The sequence below is a fragment of the Ylistrum balloti genome, unplaced genomic scaffold (assembly GCF_031769215.1).
Source record: "Ylistrum balloti isolate Yb309-2 unplaced genomic scaffold, AGI_CSIRO_Ybal_v1 Utg370344, whole genome shotgun sequence".
NCBI lineage: Eukaryota > Metazoa > Mollusca > Bivalvia > Pectinida > Pectinidae > Ylistrum > Ylistrum balloti.
Window position 1 is genome coordinate 2827258 of NW_026782247.1, and position 17198 is coordinate 2844455.

The 17198-nt window shown below is 34.6% G+C and overlaps 1 protein-coding gene across 1 annotated transcript; it reads right to left on the bottom strand.

The window, feature by feature from the left end:
* Positions 1 to 340: 340 nt before the first annotated feature.
* Positions 341 to 6818, bottom strand: LOC132553720 (kelch-like protein 26). The gene is made up of 2 exons (XM_060217993.1): positions 6690 to 6818; positions 341 to 1966 (listed from the first exon to the last, which is right to left on the bottom strand). Exons 1-2 carry the CDS (start codon positions 6816 to 6818, stop codon positions 341 to 343), a joined length of 1755 nt encoding a protein of 584 aa, XP_060073976.1.
* Positions 6819 to 17198: the final 10380 nt, after the last annotated feature.

A 17198-nucleotide genomic window follows, 5' to 3' on the forward strand; every position in this document is an offset into this window, starting at 1 on the left:
AATTAAAGTTTAAAGAAAACTGTACTGAAAATACCTTTATATTTTACAATTATCTATGTATTGCAAATCACTTGGATTTCGGTAAAACTTTATTTTGCGAAATTCCTCTTAAGACATATTTCTGAATAAGTCTTTAAAGTCGCGACTGATAAGCTACAAGAGACCTGCACCATACAGGACCCTGATATCGGTAACCAAATCAACAGGACTGTCATCCAGAGTTATTTCTGTAAAAATAATCGCGAGGTATTTGAATTCATGGTTGACTCTCCCTGGTGTATAAACACGAAAATAAAATCACACGAAATATAAGTGATTTACAGTATTACATGAACCATTTCTATTTGTCCTTCAAGAAAGTTTTACATACTTTCTCATTATCATAATTAACATGTAACACAGTACAAATGGCTGAGGTGAGGTTCATACGCTGAGGTGCCTTAGCGTGTTTCACCCAGTCATCTACTTCAGGATCATAGATCCAGATCTCATCCTCTGTGGCATTATGGTGCTCATGACCAAGTGACAAAATCTGTCCTTCAAATGTCATATAATGACCCACAGATCGCCCACTTAGCGTGGATGATAGCATTGTCCATTGATTGGTTGAAAAGTTGAAACACTCGATTGGGATCTGTCCATGAAGGGGTGCTCCCTGTCTTGGGATGCCACCCACAACATAAATTTTCTGCTGAAATGATACCATATCATGTAGACGTCGTGCATAAAACATGCCAGGAAGTGACTCATAGTGACGGGTGGCTGGATAGTAGCACATGAATGTGTTGGTCGCCTGCCGATCCTGACTGGACACTCCGCCGGAGAGGTAGATACTATCACCTTCCACTGTTGATGCCAACGAGTGAAGAGGGGTGGGAAGTGGAGGTAGATCACCCCAAATGTTAGTTGTGACATTATAAAACTCCACTGAGTCCAAGATTGCGAACTGCTCAGTTGAACCACCAAATACATACAGGCAACACTTGTGAGCAACAAGTGCGAAATCCATCCGTAACCGCCGCATTGGACGAAGTTCTTGACTGACTAAATGACGTGGATCAAAGCGCACTAAAGAACTCATCAAGGTCCCCCCTCCGAAGTCTACCACACGACATATGTAACCAAAATTGTCCACAACTACAAGTCTACAATCCCTGCTTCCATTAACATCTGAGAAAAGACGGTAAAAAACCCCTGAGATATGATTGTGTGCAGTTATCTGAAATGGCATATATGATGACCCATGGTGAACTAATACTAGTGACGGGATTTCACTTCGAATTGTGGAGATTTCCTCGATATTTGGATGTCCTTCTTTACAGTCGATGTGGTATTTGAAGCCACGTGCCACATATTGGATAGCCCCTGGACACCGTTTGATTATTTCATTCTCCTGCACAGAAGCTAACTCTGCCTCTGTCATCAGTGGAAACCTAATGTGACTAAGTACATCAGGCCCATCATTTTGAAATCGTCCTGGGCTGTATCGAAACCACTTGTCCAGGCACTGAAAGAGTTTATACTCTGACGAGGTCCTGAGCGCATTTTGTGCGAGGTACTTAGTAAGCGAAGAGGCATCAAGTTTTAGAAAAATTTGGGTTTGACTAAACTCATAGAAACTGTTCAAGATCATGTTATCCCAGTGATATTGAACTTTTTCGAGGGAATATGTGTCGGCTATGGTAAGAAACTCATCAGCATTGTCAAAGGTCATTAGGGACTTGATGTAGGTACTGCAGAGTTCTATCGCTGAGGAAACCTGTAGATGACTGGCAGTGTTGATGATTTCTGTGAGATTATCATAATGAAGAGACATTTCCCCACTATAAATAAACTCAACAATTTGCTGGAGACCATCAGCTGTGACTCCCTTTAAGTCCACGGAGTTCTGCTTGCTCTCGGCCATGACACCTCCAAACATGACCTTGAAATAATCACTTGTGGCAGCAAGAAGGACCTTATGGACCTGTCCATATAAAAAATAATTAGAAAAGTTGACATAAGTTATCTCCCCTGTAACTTATATTTGACAAATTCAAACCATTTGATAAACTCAATGAGCTTATTGATAATACATGTATTCTGATTATTTTGTATTTTAAGAAATAATAAGAAAGAAAATGTGAAATAAAGACAAGGGATATGTGAAATAAAAAAAGAGTATTTTAAATAAAGAAACAGAATATGCATTTTAACCCAAGAAAATGCTATTAATTTAGCACAGTGCTATATGCCATTATCCTTGTGGTAATACATGTATGTAAATATATAATGAGTGTGCTGTTTCACTTTATAATATCTAATACTATAATATTCTTTGGCTTGTACATTTTTAGAAAAACAATGAAAGGACTGGAAAATACAGTCTATTACAACAAAGAAACTGACACATTTAAATGTTTTAGTTAGTTCAAAATCTATTTCAATTAATAGTTTAGACTCTATTTCAATAAATAGTTCAAATTCTATTTCAATAACAAGATGCCCAATGGGCTTGCATTGCTCCCCTGGTATTCCATGTTTATGCTAGCTAACCACCAGAACCAGACATTCCTTGCTGACCATCAGTACCAGACTTTCCTAGCTGACCATCAGTACCAGACTCTCCTAGCTGACCATCAGTACCAGAGTACCAGACTCTCCTAGCTGACCATCAGTACCAGACTTTCCTCACTGACCTTCAGTACAAGACTTTCTTAGCTGACCATCAGTACCAGACTTTCCTAGCTGACCATCAGTACCAGACTTTCCTAGCTGACCATCAGTGACAGACTTTCCTAGCTGACCATCAGTGACAGACTTTCCTAGCTGACCATCAGTACCAGACTTTCCTAGCTGACCATCAGTACCAGACTTTCTAAGCTGAGTATCAGTACTAACTTTCCTAGCTGACAATCAGTACTAACTTTCCTAGCTGACTATCAGTACAAGGCTTTCCTAGCTGACCATCAGTACTAGACTTTCCTAGCTGACCTTCAGTACCTAGCCGACCATCAGTACCAGACTTTCCTCGCTAACCATCAGTACAAGGCTTTCCTAGCTGACCAAAAAGTATCTGCTACAAAAACAGAACCAATTAGGCAAAATAATTACATTCTTCAGCCGTTGTTTGTCACAAGAGGTTAATATACCTTTAGCATGTGGACATAAACAATGAAATGACCACCAGGCTAAAAATCAATAGGTCTACAACAGTCCCTGTGGGCAGCCATTAAAACCATTCTGTCTGGAAACAGGTTTTTTCTGTGACAATTTAGAAGCTATAAAAACAAGTGAAATCGCCAGGGACTTCCAAACATTTTCAGGTGTTGCACAAAACATGATCAAGCCAATTAAAGAGTCTAATATTCTACTGATAGATACACATACATGAAACACATTGTTCCAGTGATAATCAATAACCAAACTGATTAATGTACTAAATGCATCAGAAGTTGGATTCTTGAAGACAAATCATACCGGCTCTAGTGATGAAAGGTGAATCATATGCAGATATATTGATACATAATGTATCCTGTATCTATGAGAAAATGCTAACACAGACCCATAATTGATAAAGCTATGGCCAAGACCACAATAAACAAAGGGCAATAACTCTGGTAAAGGCTGAGGTCCAATGTGTCATTAATAGTGTCCTGCAGTTCCATTTCTGCAATGTAACTAAACTGACTTGTTAGGGAAGAAAACCTAAGGGCAGTAAATCTTGTCAATTAAAGTCACTCAATGGATGACTGCCAATAATTTACCTCAAACACCTTAAGTGTGTGTTCAAAATAAAATGACTCTAGGTTCAAACCGATTGAATTTGGGATCTTAATAAATATCAATAACACTGAAAATAAGCACCCATCAGCTACATGATAAATTAAGACGTATATGTATATACAAAGATAATAATTGTGCTTCAGCAACTTGTGAAATTATGTCCTTTACAAGAAATGGGAGGAGCAACATTGTAGTACACTTAAAAGGGGAGAGCACTCTTACTTATATTAGTACACTCCCATATCCCAAGCTATGTGTTCAAATTAAGATTCAGACAAGACAAATAAATTAACACATAATGGTAGCTCTAAAAATAAAGGAATGAAAAAGACAATCTCACATTTCCATATTCTGAAATTTTATTATTACATGTACAATTTGTCTTCAATTTTCTTTAAGAATTATTATTCTACATCAAACCCTCATCCAAACATCAATAAGGAGTATTGCAACTAAAGTCAAGAGCTAATGTATAATTATTTCTGTTCAGGATTGAAAACTATTATAAAACAGGTACTGCCTTGGACAACCATGAATCATGTTATTAAAAGGTCACTGTGACTGCTATGTCAGGGTTTTGAGGAGGCGAAATGACAACAACACTTTGTCAGCTTCCTTTCCTTAACATCCCAACAAATTTCCAGCTCAATGACACAAACTGAACTAGAGATGAAGATTAAAATGTGTTTTTCAAAATGGCAGCCTTGACAAAAGCTTGCTATTTATTGTATGGAATTCATAAGAAATAGTGATAATAATCTTAAACATCAAATCCATTGAAAGCCATTTTGTTAATTATGATCATTTCCAAAATCAAAACGGCACTACTAGGGACCAAGGGGAACCTATCAATAAAATCTAAAAAGGCATAGACAAAAGACCAACAGTCAGCCATTTTATGTAATCAGTCTAAAAATCAAAAACAAGATAAATTCTTACATGAGTGTCGATGTTATAGAATATATTATATAATTTCAATGTTATATAGAATTTATTATATAATTTCAATGTTATAAAGAATTTATTATGTAATTTCAATGTTATATAGAATTTATTATATAATTTCAATGTTATAAAGAATGTATTATATAATTTCAATGTTATATAGAATTTATTATATAAGTTCAATATTATATAGAATATATTATATAATTTCAATGTTATATAGAATTTATTATGTAATTTCAATGTTATATAGAATTTATTATATATTTCAATATTATATAGAATTATATAATTTCAATGTTACATAGAATTTATTATATAATTTCAATGTTATATAGAATTTATTATATAATTTCAATGTTATAAAGAATTTATTATGTAATTTCAATGGTATATAGAATTTATTATATAATTTCAATGTTATAAAGAATGTATTATATAATTTCAATGTTATAAAGAATTTATTATGTAATTTCAATGTTATATAGAATTTATTATATAATTTCAATGTTATAAAGAATGTATTATATAATTTCAATGTTATAAAGAATTTATTATGTAATTTCAATGTTATATAGAATTTATTATATAATTTCAATGTTATAAAGAATTTATTATGTAATTTCAATGGTATATAGAATTTATTATATAATTTCAATGTTATAAAGAATTTATTATGTAATTTCAATGTTATATAGAATTTATTATATATTTCAATATTATATAGAATTATATAATTTCAATGTTACATAGAATTTATTATATAATTTCAATGTTATATAGAATTTATTATATAAGTTCAATGTTATAAAGAATTTATTATGTAATTTCAATGTTATATAGAATTTATTATATAAGTTCAATGTTATAAAGAATTTATTATGTAATTTCAATGGTATATAGAATTTATTATATAAGTTCAATGTTATAAAGAATTTATTATGTAATTTCAATGGTATATAGAATTTATTATATAAGTTCAATGTTATAAAGAATTTATTATGTAATTTCAATGTTATAAAGAATTTATTATATAATTTCAATGTTATATAGAATATATTATATAATTTCAATGTTGTAAAGAATTTATAATATAATTTCAATGTTATTAATTTCAATGTTATATAGAATTTATTGTATAAGTTCAAACTCTCAAAAAAATCAAAACAGGAAATTAAAGAAAGCTCCATCTTGTACTTCTCAAAAAATGCCAATGACGATTTTTTCATGGCCAAAATCCAAGATCAGACCATCTTTCAGACATTTTGTTTTTCTGGTCAGTCCTTAAATCAGAAAGGCACAACTAAGTACCAAGGTGGGGAGGGGGTCAAAATCTGAGATGGCCACCATCAAGTACTTCTTAAGAAATGGTAATTATGACATTTTTTATGGACGGACGATGGTCAGGTCACCGCATCAATTAACTTGAATAGCCTACCTGATGATAGTGGGCTTAAAAATATAACACGAGCAGTTTGATATTTTCTAATGAAATAATTTGTTCCAAAAGGAAGCTGGACATATACATTGGATGTGTAAATATATCTTGGCTCACACCTGGTAATCTAGTATACAGCATCTGTTCATGAGGACTTGAACTACATCAGGTCTCTATCAGACTCAAACCTTAGACAGCCTATTGTATTTTTCCCTTGGGAGAGCAACAAAAACAACAATCTAATTACATAACCATCCAAAGCCTAACCCTGGATTGACCTATCATCTTCAGATCATCCGTGAAAGAAGATCATCACAAGTATTTTTGACAGAAGTCGGGTACTGTTGCTTAATTGTCTTGCCAGTTTTGATTTAAATTAGGCATTAAACACATGAAAGGGAAGTAAGTCAGACATAGAAATTATCCTCAAATGATTTCAAGGAATTTCAGCGACATCAAATTATCATGAATACATGAAATAAAGGTGTCTTATTGTGTAACCTTTGACCATTGGTTTTGACTCAGTGAAATGTGTACTTACATCAAATGTCCGTCCCTCTGCCGACACTTTGAAGTCACACAACTCATTGTTGGTGCGAAGGTTTTTCATTTGCGTAACAACCGAGTCTCCATATCCCTCGGCCTGCACACGCTGGTGCTCTGCCGTCATCTTGGTAACATTATTAACATCGCTTGACCTGTAATTAATGATGAAGTGTAGATGTAAGACAATGATGATCAGTAATATAACTAACAGTTCACCAGCCAATAACACAATCTCTATATCAAATACCGAACATTTCTTGTCCAATAAAAAATGTAATCGTGAAGAGAAAATTGAAAAATTAATGCAGTCTGTAGCACTGCCTCTGATTAAAATATCCATCTTATCTATGTGCAGTGCATATGTGCATATATACTACTTTTTGTTCCAAAATTGAAATGCTTATTTAGGGGAGGGGGTGTGTGCTAACCTAACAGACTAAATATTCATTATTGTACAGGTATATTACTTGCCTTGTAATCACATACTGGTTAAATATATGGTTAAAGAGAAAAGATGGGTCACAGGTAAAAGTGTATTGAACAGAATGAGCTTATAATGTTGGACAGTGTAAGGGAGGGAAGGGCCACCAATAAACCCAAACACACCTGCTGGGTATCAAATATTCATGTAGTGTTGCAGAACACAACCAGCTTCAATATAAAGGGGAGAGGTAAACGTTACAACCTGCCCTTTATGTGCCTTGGATGTTTATACAGTTAGTGTAATAATGTCCTGTAGCATATCTTGTAAATATTCTTATTTATTCCACACTGACAACAGCTACTAAATTTGCAGTATCAAGTTATGGATGGCTTAACATAAGGAATGTCCCTGCAAATTAAGTATCTAATCAAAGAATCGTACAAATTGATATTACTGAGAGGATATATGTACATGTACTTTTTTAGAGCTTAGTATGAATGACCGTGTCTATAAAACAGGATAAGTCTCCTTTACATGTGAATGTCTAGGTTTCTTATGCTACAATCTAAATTATTAGGTGAAAGCAAGGAGAATCGAAACTACACCATCAACCTGTAGGTAGTCTCGTCTTAATTAGAATCATAAGTGACATATTATTGGCAATTAGATACAAGAACTGTCTTAGATAAATAATGATTTCTATATGTAGGTATTGTGGAAAATTGGTTCCACCCACTTGTAACAACTTACACCATAGACATGTTCCACCCACCTGTAACAACTTACACCATAGACATGTTCCACCCACCTGTAACAACTTACACCGTAGACATGTTCCACCCACCTGTAACAACTTACACCGTAGACATGCTCCACCCACCTCTAACAACTTACACCATAGACATGTTCCACCCACCTGTAACAACTTACACCATAGACATGTTCCACCCACCTGTAACAACTTACACCGTAGACATGTTCCACCCACCTGTAACAACTTACACCGTAGACATGTTCCACCCACCTGTAACAACTTACACCGTAGACATGTTCCACCCACCTGTAACAACTTACACCGTAGACATGTTCCACCTACCTGTAACAACTTACACCGTAGATATGGCATCTATCACCTCAAATCATTGTATTGTACCTTAACTTTGCAATTTACAATAAAAAATTAACACATTTCACACAAAATATGCAAATTAGACAATATTAACCAGAGGGATCTTGGCGTCCACCATTGTTTGATCTTTGTTTGCTCTTTGAATGTTGGATCTTTTGCCCTCTCTTTTCTGCTTTTGGTGTTAATGATAAGACATTCGAACATTCCTTTGCAGAAATAGTGATGATAATCTTTACCTGCCAAATGCAAACTGGCCGTCTGGAAACCCTTTTGTTTATTCTGATCAGTCCCAAAACCAAACAAACACACGGAGACACCAAAGGGAACAAATGTATGAAATTTGAGAGATATCCATTCAGTACTTCTTACCAAATAGCAATAATAATCTTTACTAGGTGAAATCCAAAATGACTGCCTTTGACCTTTTTGTTTCTCTGATCAGTCCCAATCTCATACAGGCACAACTAGGGACCTAAAGGAACTTATACAAGAAGTTTGAGAAAGATCTATCGAGTAGTTCTCAAGAAATTGTGGTAACAAACATTCAAAGTCAAAATCCAAGATGGCCACTTGTGGGTCATTTTGTTTCTTCTGATCAGTACCAAAATCAAACAGGCACAAACTAGGAATCAAGGAAAGCATACACATGAAATGAAAGAAAGATCTATGTTGAATTCTCAAGAAATAGTGATAACAACTTTCAAAGTTAAATTCTAAGATGTCCGTCTGTCAGCCATTTTGTTTTTCCCATCAGTGCCAAAATCAAATTGGCACAACTAGGGACTAAGGGGAACCTACATCTGAAATTTAAGGAACATCCATCAAGGACTTCCAAAGTGATAGCAATAACAAACTTTCAAAATCAAAATCCAAGATGGCCATCTTTTGGCTATTTGCTTAATCTGATCAGACCTAAAATCAAATGGTAACAACTAGAGACCAAGGGGAACCTAAATATGAAATTTGAGAGAGATCCTTCCCATAATTCTCAAGAAATAGTGATAAAAATCTATCAAAATCAAAATCCAAGACAGCCGCCTATCAGTCAATTTGTTTTTCTGAACTGTCCCAAAATTACATGGGCACAACTAGAGACCATGGGGAACCTACATATAAAATTTGAGAGAGATCTGTCTCTTGCTTTTTAAGAAATAGCGGTAACAAACTTCATTGAAAAAATCCAAGATGGCTGCCTTTCGGGCATTATGTTTTTTATCAGACCCAAAATCCAATAGGCACAAATAGGGACCAAGGGGAACAAACATATATGCAATTTGAGAAAGATCCATCAAGTGATTCTCAAGATCACAATAATTGTATACAGACGGATGATGGACCACTGACGCAGAGCAATTTGAATAGCCCACCACCTGATGATGGCGGTCTAAAAAGATTGACTCTAAAAAAGTGTGATATTTTGCGATTACCATTTAAGATTAGATTTCTGGAAAGTGAAAGAGAAGAAAAATAATCTCTGAGCAGTTATTCTAAAAAATAATATGATTTTTCTGCATTAAAATAAATAATAAATCTAATAGATATATAAAAACAAAGAAACGACAACATTTTAGGTACTGAAAATTTTTGAACGAAAATCATATTAATTAACATGCATCCTTCTGAAACAAAGAGATCCCAGAGAGGTTGTGGTATCAACCATTGTATAATCTCAAATACAGAGTTACTTTTCTTCACTCTTCTTAGCTCCTGACTTTTGCATCAAACAGCAATTTGATCAAACATTCAATAACAGAAACCATGTTTTTTTCATATTGTAAATTTGAGGAAGTATTTAGTAATGATGTTATGCAACTAACAACACCATGCCATCTTGTTCTTGAAATCAGTCTCAAGCCTAGACATGCTTAAATACTGACAAGTACATTTAGTGATCAAGGGTATCGCCAGAGAAACAACATAATTGTGTGTACCTGTCCCATGCCACAGAAATATTCATAACTTATTGTTTCAAAATGTTAATAAATGATAATACCTAAAGCATATCAGGAGACATAGGTTTCTTTCAGGCGAGTCCAGAACTTGAATTTCAAAATTTTGATGAGACCAAATACTTAAGAGATATATTGGGTCCTCAAATCCGAGCGAATCCCAGACAAAAATGATGAAACCATGACAAAACAATCCCAACAATCACTGAATCTCCAGACAAAATTAACATTTATATGAAAAAACAGAATATAGTTGAACCAAACTGTGTTCATGATCAGGAAAACACAACCTCATGCCAAACTGATTAAGTCTACCATGTTTGAAAGTGATAGCTTGAAAGCTGTAGCAGATCTCGACAAAAATAGAAGTTTATTACAGACAGACATCAAATACCATACCAGGTGAACAGATCTGTATTTTGCACAAAATCTTTTGAAAACATTAAAGTGCAATCATTATTTTCTGCCGAACTTTGGACAGGGTAAAAGATTAAGCCTTCCATCATTACAGTGACATGTATATATGTAATACCTGTCAATCTGTCCATGTTTAGGGGTCTCTTTCATTTTAACTCCTTAAATTGTACATGAATTCTGCATTTTGTAAATCACATGAAATCTGTATTTAGAAATGTTCATAATGTGAATATAGCACTACCACTTATGATAGTGAAAATAATAGGCATTGTATAAGCAGGCCATTTCTGATCATTTACATCACATAAACATAAGCACAAGGGTACAGTATTTCTTTTTCTTTATACAGATACATAACAAATAATTTTCATATTTAAAAAGAAATCTAAATAAATACATTTTGTACAGGTGTAACATTCACTATAAGTTGGCCTTTGTAAGATGGCAAGGGTATATACACAATTTCTTACTGAATATTGAATAAACCATATATCAACATGGTAGATAACTCAAATTCATAAATACATCAAAGTTCCCAACTTAAATATCTTCTTCTAGAACATAAAATTTATTACAATGAAAATAGAAAAAGCGAAATTTCAATTATGGGAGAGTATTGTAATGAAGACTTGCCAAAGTCTATCAAAAACAAAAATTGGCTATAAATATTCTTAATCTGTTAAAAAAGTAGAAGTAAAATGGTGACTCCAAAGATGGCTTCCTCAAGAAGGTTACAATGTACATGAACATACATTTGTCAATCTGGCAAGGAAGTGTTTATCATCCAGAAAACAATGTATGGACTAAAAACCAGAACATAAACACTTGCAATGCAACAACAAATCATGAAAAAGAAGGAAGTAAATTCCACTGATAAATGATTGAAAATAAAATTGATTCTTTAACGGTATGTTACAACACCCAAAGAGAAATCAGAAATTCTGTCATGGTCATTAATTTCTAAAAAATAAAAGACCAGCATCTTGTTTGCAAAACTCACAAACAAGTTTAAATGATTGTCTGAACTAATGTTCACATATTCTTACTATAACTTTATAATCAATAATAAATAAAAAGAAAAAACTTTTTTTGAAGTTTTGTTGATTTCTTATGTATGAAGAAGTCAACACACATAAATATACTAATGTAGAAAATTTTGAGACTCAAATATTTAAATCCTTAACTTGTGCTTTTCCTGTGGGACTCACTCAGTTTTTTAGATCTTTGTAACTGGACTTATCAAATTTTAGAAATGGTGCTCTGGAATCACCAGAAAAAAAATCTTTCAGAATTAATTACTGATGATAGTTTTCGAATAATTTTTTTCTTCTTTTGTCTTTACATACTTAACTGTTGATTATTGAAATTTCACTTCCATACATAGATTTCTTTTACAGTGATTTTACGACAGATATATTTCATCATTTCCTTCGGAGTTTTGTTGATTTTTACATAAAAATTTCAACATGAACTTGATATTAAACTTGTAACTTCTGCTATGATAAATTTTGAAAAGGTTTTTTTTTATCCTCGTACTTTGAATTTTAATCAAATCATGCTGTATCAAATTCACATGTATCTGGTAAAATGTTGAAAGATTTGTTTTTGTCATTCTAGACTAGTTCTGTGTATTATTCAAATCATGCCGAATCATATTCATGAATCAGGTAAAATGTTGCGTAATTTATTCAGTTCACGATGATGTAGCAGGAACAGTCGACAAGAACACTGCTAAAATGAAGCATAATACTTTTTCTCTTCTTTTTTTTTGACAGAAAACTGACTTGCCTAGAAAAACAATCAATCCAGATTAATAATCAGTGATAGTAAATAATTTTTTAAGAGCCCAATATCAACAGTAAAATTAAAACTGATACCCACCACTACCTCACAGTAATCTATATGCAACATTTGCTTCCCTACCGACTACTTGTGGCAATGACATCACATCATGTCTCTGACTATCTGACCTACATAGAAAAAAAATCATTACTACATGTCCCTTTGGAGTTTGTGGGTCATTACTTTTATCCAAATTAAATTGATGAAGCAGATTTCAAACAACAAATATACATTCTATCACTGGTTTTTTTCTCTTTTCAACAAATAATTCCTGTTAACAACTGCTTTACACAGGTTAAATACAAAGACGTTTCTTTCCCCTAAGGCCACAGACAGTGAAATTTTAGATGTGGATATATGCCAAAAATATATCATTAACATGAAAAAGAAGTTTGACCTCAAAATTATTTGCACAGAAATCCATTTTTTGGTTCATCAGTATCCTTTAACGAAAATCAAATAACATTATGTGGAAACCGAGGTTGTGATTTTAATACGTCGTTATATCATATTAAATCCAAGCACGTGCATTGATGTCAATATCTCAAAAAATGGAAATACCAAAGACATTATCATTCAGACACGAATGCTCTTCGTGAACCTAAGAATCAGCTGTTCGATACCTACACACAACATTATTTACAAGTAGTCCGCATGCGCAAAATAACATGCACAGATGCAATACACACTCAACAGGTTGTCGGAGTTGTGTTTAGAAAATGTACAAACAACTAACACGTGTGGATATGTACCTTCAGATGTGCACCTTCTCACCGTCCCAGCATACCATCCAATGTACAGTTAATATTCTCAGTGGCTAGTCTCGCCTGGTGCCTACCACTCGCCACAACACTAGGCCAAGGTCACATGAGCTCACTAAAAACTAGGTCATTGATTTTTTTTTCATTCCCGTCCAGCTCGCGTGCAATTGACAGCATACGTACGGCGAGGATTTGTTACCGAGTGGTATTTAACAGCATTAAGGTCACAAGACAGATTGATATGTAATTTAATTTCATCGCATTACATAGGACTAACCCTTTTTTTCTCGTTCGTCGATAGCGCACCTCAACTCGTCTGGTGTGGCTGCCATATTTGAAATTATTTACGAAATTCCTTACCTTCTTCCACTGAAGAGCGCTACAGGTCGCAGCATTACAGAGCACTGGATGCGTCCCGCTTTCTTCAAGCTACTTATGAATCAAACTGGAAAATAAAGTAGAAGTCAACACTCATTTAATTATGAAGTATCACTCCATGAAATAATTAATCGCTTGTGCATTTCAATTTCATTCTATTTTTCTAAATGTTGATATACAGTGCAATCTGCATGATGAGGCAATGTAGGCCCTGTGCGCGGCCGATTTTTTCGTTGAGAAATTGAGGAAAAGTGCAAGAGTTCTTTTCCCGAAATTAGTTATTTACAGTTATCTATACTACTTAATTCTATTATCTGTCACGTAGATGAGTCATTTCAAGCCATACATAATTTTAAAAAGTTTAGACCAAAAAGTGTCTCATTGTAGGCCAACATCTTTTGTATGTCAACGTTTTCTACATACATATGTCTGTCCGTTATTCCGGATATTTTGATATATTTCTTATGAATACGACCGAATTATTATCCCGGATATTTTCGGGCTACAAAGAAAGTAAATAACGTATACTTTGTAAAGGCAGTAAAACCTCATGCATTGATCTGAAGCCGTTTATTTTATTTAGTACCGGGCCTAAAGGAGGCGCACAAAAAATTCAGAATTATCTTTCAAGTTCGTAAAGCGACCACAGTGATAAGCCATTGGACACCTTGTCTCCTTATTTTCATATTTTTATATCATGAAACTTTGGTCTGAAGATTTTACTTATCATAATAACTTAGATATTTCTATCAGTTATTCTTACAGGAAGGGGATTAACCAAGAAAATATCCTTTATACCAACGAGGATGGTTAACACTACCCGCGACTTTGTTAGTATTTGTTGTCTCGATAACAAAAACAGATACATATCCCGAACTATTCGGACTGTCCACCTCTTGTTACCTACTCAATTACCTGTTAGAGGTGACTAAAGCGAGGAATATATATATATATATATATATATACCCTGCTCAGGGAACGAAGCAAGCAAATCAATCTATTGTACTCTTTGCATCATTTAAAAAACTTTTTTATTTTCTGTTAAAGTTCTGGTTTATTCGTTGCCTAAAGTCCCAATTCGCATTACTGTAATTTTGACCTAATTGTGGGGTTAAGTGTCCTACAAGTGTGTAAACCGTACTGATTTATAAATAAACCTCCAATAAGAAGCAGGTGATGATAATGATTTCTCAGTATTCTGTACTTTGGATATGTGTAGCCACATAGGAAATTATCCTTTTGTCGCATTACTCCTCTGTACACTGGATATGTGTAGCCACATAGGAAATTATCCTTTTGTCGCATTACTCCTCTGTACACTGGATATGTGTAGCCACATAGGAAATTATCCTTTTGTCGCATTACTCCTCTGTACACTGGATATGTGTAGCCACATAGGAAATTATCCTTTTGTCGCATTACTCCTCTGTACACTGGATATGTGTAGCCACATAGGAAATTATCCTTTTGTCGCATTACTCCTCTGTACACTGGATATGTGTAGCCACATAGGAAATTATCCTTTTTTCGCATTACTCCTCTGTACACTGGATATGTGTAGCCACATAGGAAATTATCCTTTTGTCGCATTACTCCTCTGTACACTGGATATGTGTAGCCACATAGGAAATTATCCTTTTGTCGCATTACTCCTCTGTACACTGGATATGTGTAGCCACATAGGAAATTATCCTTTTGTCGCATTACTCCTCTGTACACTGGATATGTGTAGCCACATATAAATTATCCTAAATTGTCATTACTCCTCTGTACACTGGATATGTGTAGCCACATAGGAAATTATCCTTTTGTCGCATTACTCCTCTGTACACTGGATATGTGTAGCCACATAGGAAATTAAAGGTTTGTGTTTACTCCTCTGTACACTGGATATGTGTAGCCACATAGGAAATTATCCTTTTGTCGGAAAATTCTGTACAAACAAATAAATGATATTATGATTTGAAATATATCCTTTTGTCTGCATATATTCTGATACACTGGATATGTGAAGCTTAAAATAAAAAAAATTACAACTTGCAAAGCCGCTGATTAACAACCTAGAAGGAGGATAAAGGAAAGAACATAATTATCTTCCTTGTTGGTGAGATGGTGTGTGGTGTGTGTGTGTGTTGTGTGTGTGGTGTGTGTGTGTTGTGTGTGTTGTGTGTGTAGTGTGTGTGTGTGTTGTGTGTGTGCTGTGTGTGTTGTGTGTGTGGTGTGTGTGTGTGTTGTGTGTGTGGTGTGTGTGTGTTGTGTGTGTGTGGGTGTGTGTGAGGGTGTGTGTGTGTGTGTGTTGTGTGTGTGGTGTGTGTGTTGTGTGTGTGTGTGTGTGTGTGTGTGTGTGTGTGTGTGTGTGTGTGTGTGTGTGTTGTGTGTGTGTTGTGTGTGTGTGTTGTGTGTGTTGTGTGTGTAGTGTGTGTGTGTGTTGTGTGTGTGTGCTGTGTGTGTTGTGTGTGTGGTGTGTGTGTGTTGTGTGTGTGGTGTGTGTGTGTGTGTGTGTGTGTGTGTGTGTGTGTGTGTGTGTGTGTGTGTGTGTGTGTGTGTGTGTGTGTGTGTGTGTGTGTGTGTGTGTGTGTGTGTGTGTGTGTGTGTGTGTTGTGTGTGTGTGTGTGTGTGTGTTGTGTGTGTAGTGTGTGTGTGTGTGTTGTGTGTGTGCTGTGTGTGTTGTGTGTGTGGTGTGTGTGTGTGGTGTGTTGTGTGTGTGTGGTGTGTGTGTGTGGTGTCTGTGTGAGTGTGAGTGTGTGTGTGTGTGTGATGTGTGTGTGGTGTGTGTAGTGTGTATGTTGTGTGTGGTGTGTGTGTGTGTGTGTGTGTTGTGTGTGTGGTGTGTGAGGGTGTGTATGTGTGTGTGTGTGTGTGTGGTGTGTGGTGTGTGTGGTGTGTGTGTGTGATTAAGTTGTAAAACACTCGGCACGCCTCGTGTATAAACACTGACTATTCTATTAATATATATGTACTCTGCCATTTTGCATCCTTTTCCCTTTAAAATTATGTAAATTGGGAAAAGATTCCATTCAACAGAAGTAAACAAGACTGTCGTTTATACTAAAATAACTCATTTAGAGCTATGTATAGTGTGATTGTTTAAACATTTAAAATGCCAACTAAAAGAAAATATTCAGTAAGTCAATTAAATTTTGTAGAGCACGTGAAAAGAAATAATTAGATGTATGTTTTTATTTAATTCCGTCACAAAATTAGGTAAGATGTATATAGTATCTATTAATGAATTAAACTGCATCACGTACTATTTCGTCCTTGTGATTCTAAAGACTGAAAATTTAAGAAATCAAGCTGGAGAGGAGGGATTCAAAATATCGACGAAACCGATATTAAAATCACCGAGTCATTATGTATATCCCGTGACTTGAATTGCCCCCACCCAACATACACACATTTGACAGAATTGTACAGCCATGCAATATTAAAGAATCGTGTAAGTCACATGTAAGTAAAGAATTTAATTTAATAAGCTATTCAGAAGCAGTGCTTCTCTCAAATATTGTACTGTGTCTGTACCAAAACACTAGCCTCTCTCCGAGTCATACTACCAATCATTATATACATGTACATATATATTAAGATAACTGACACTCGTGCA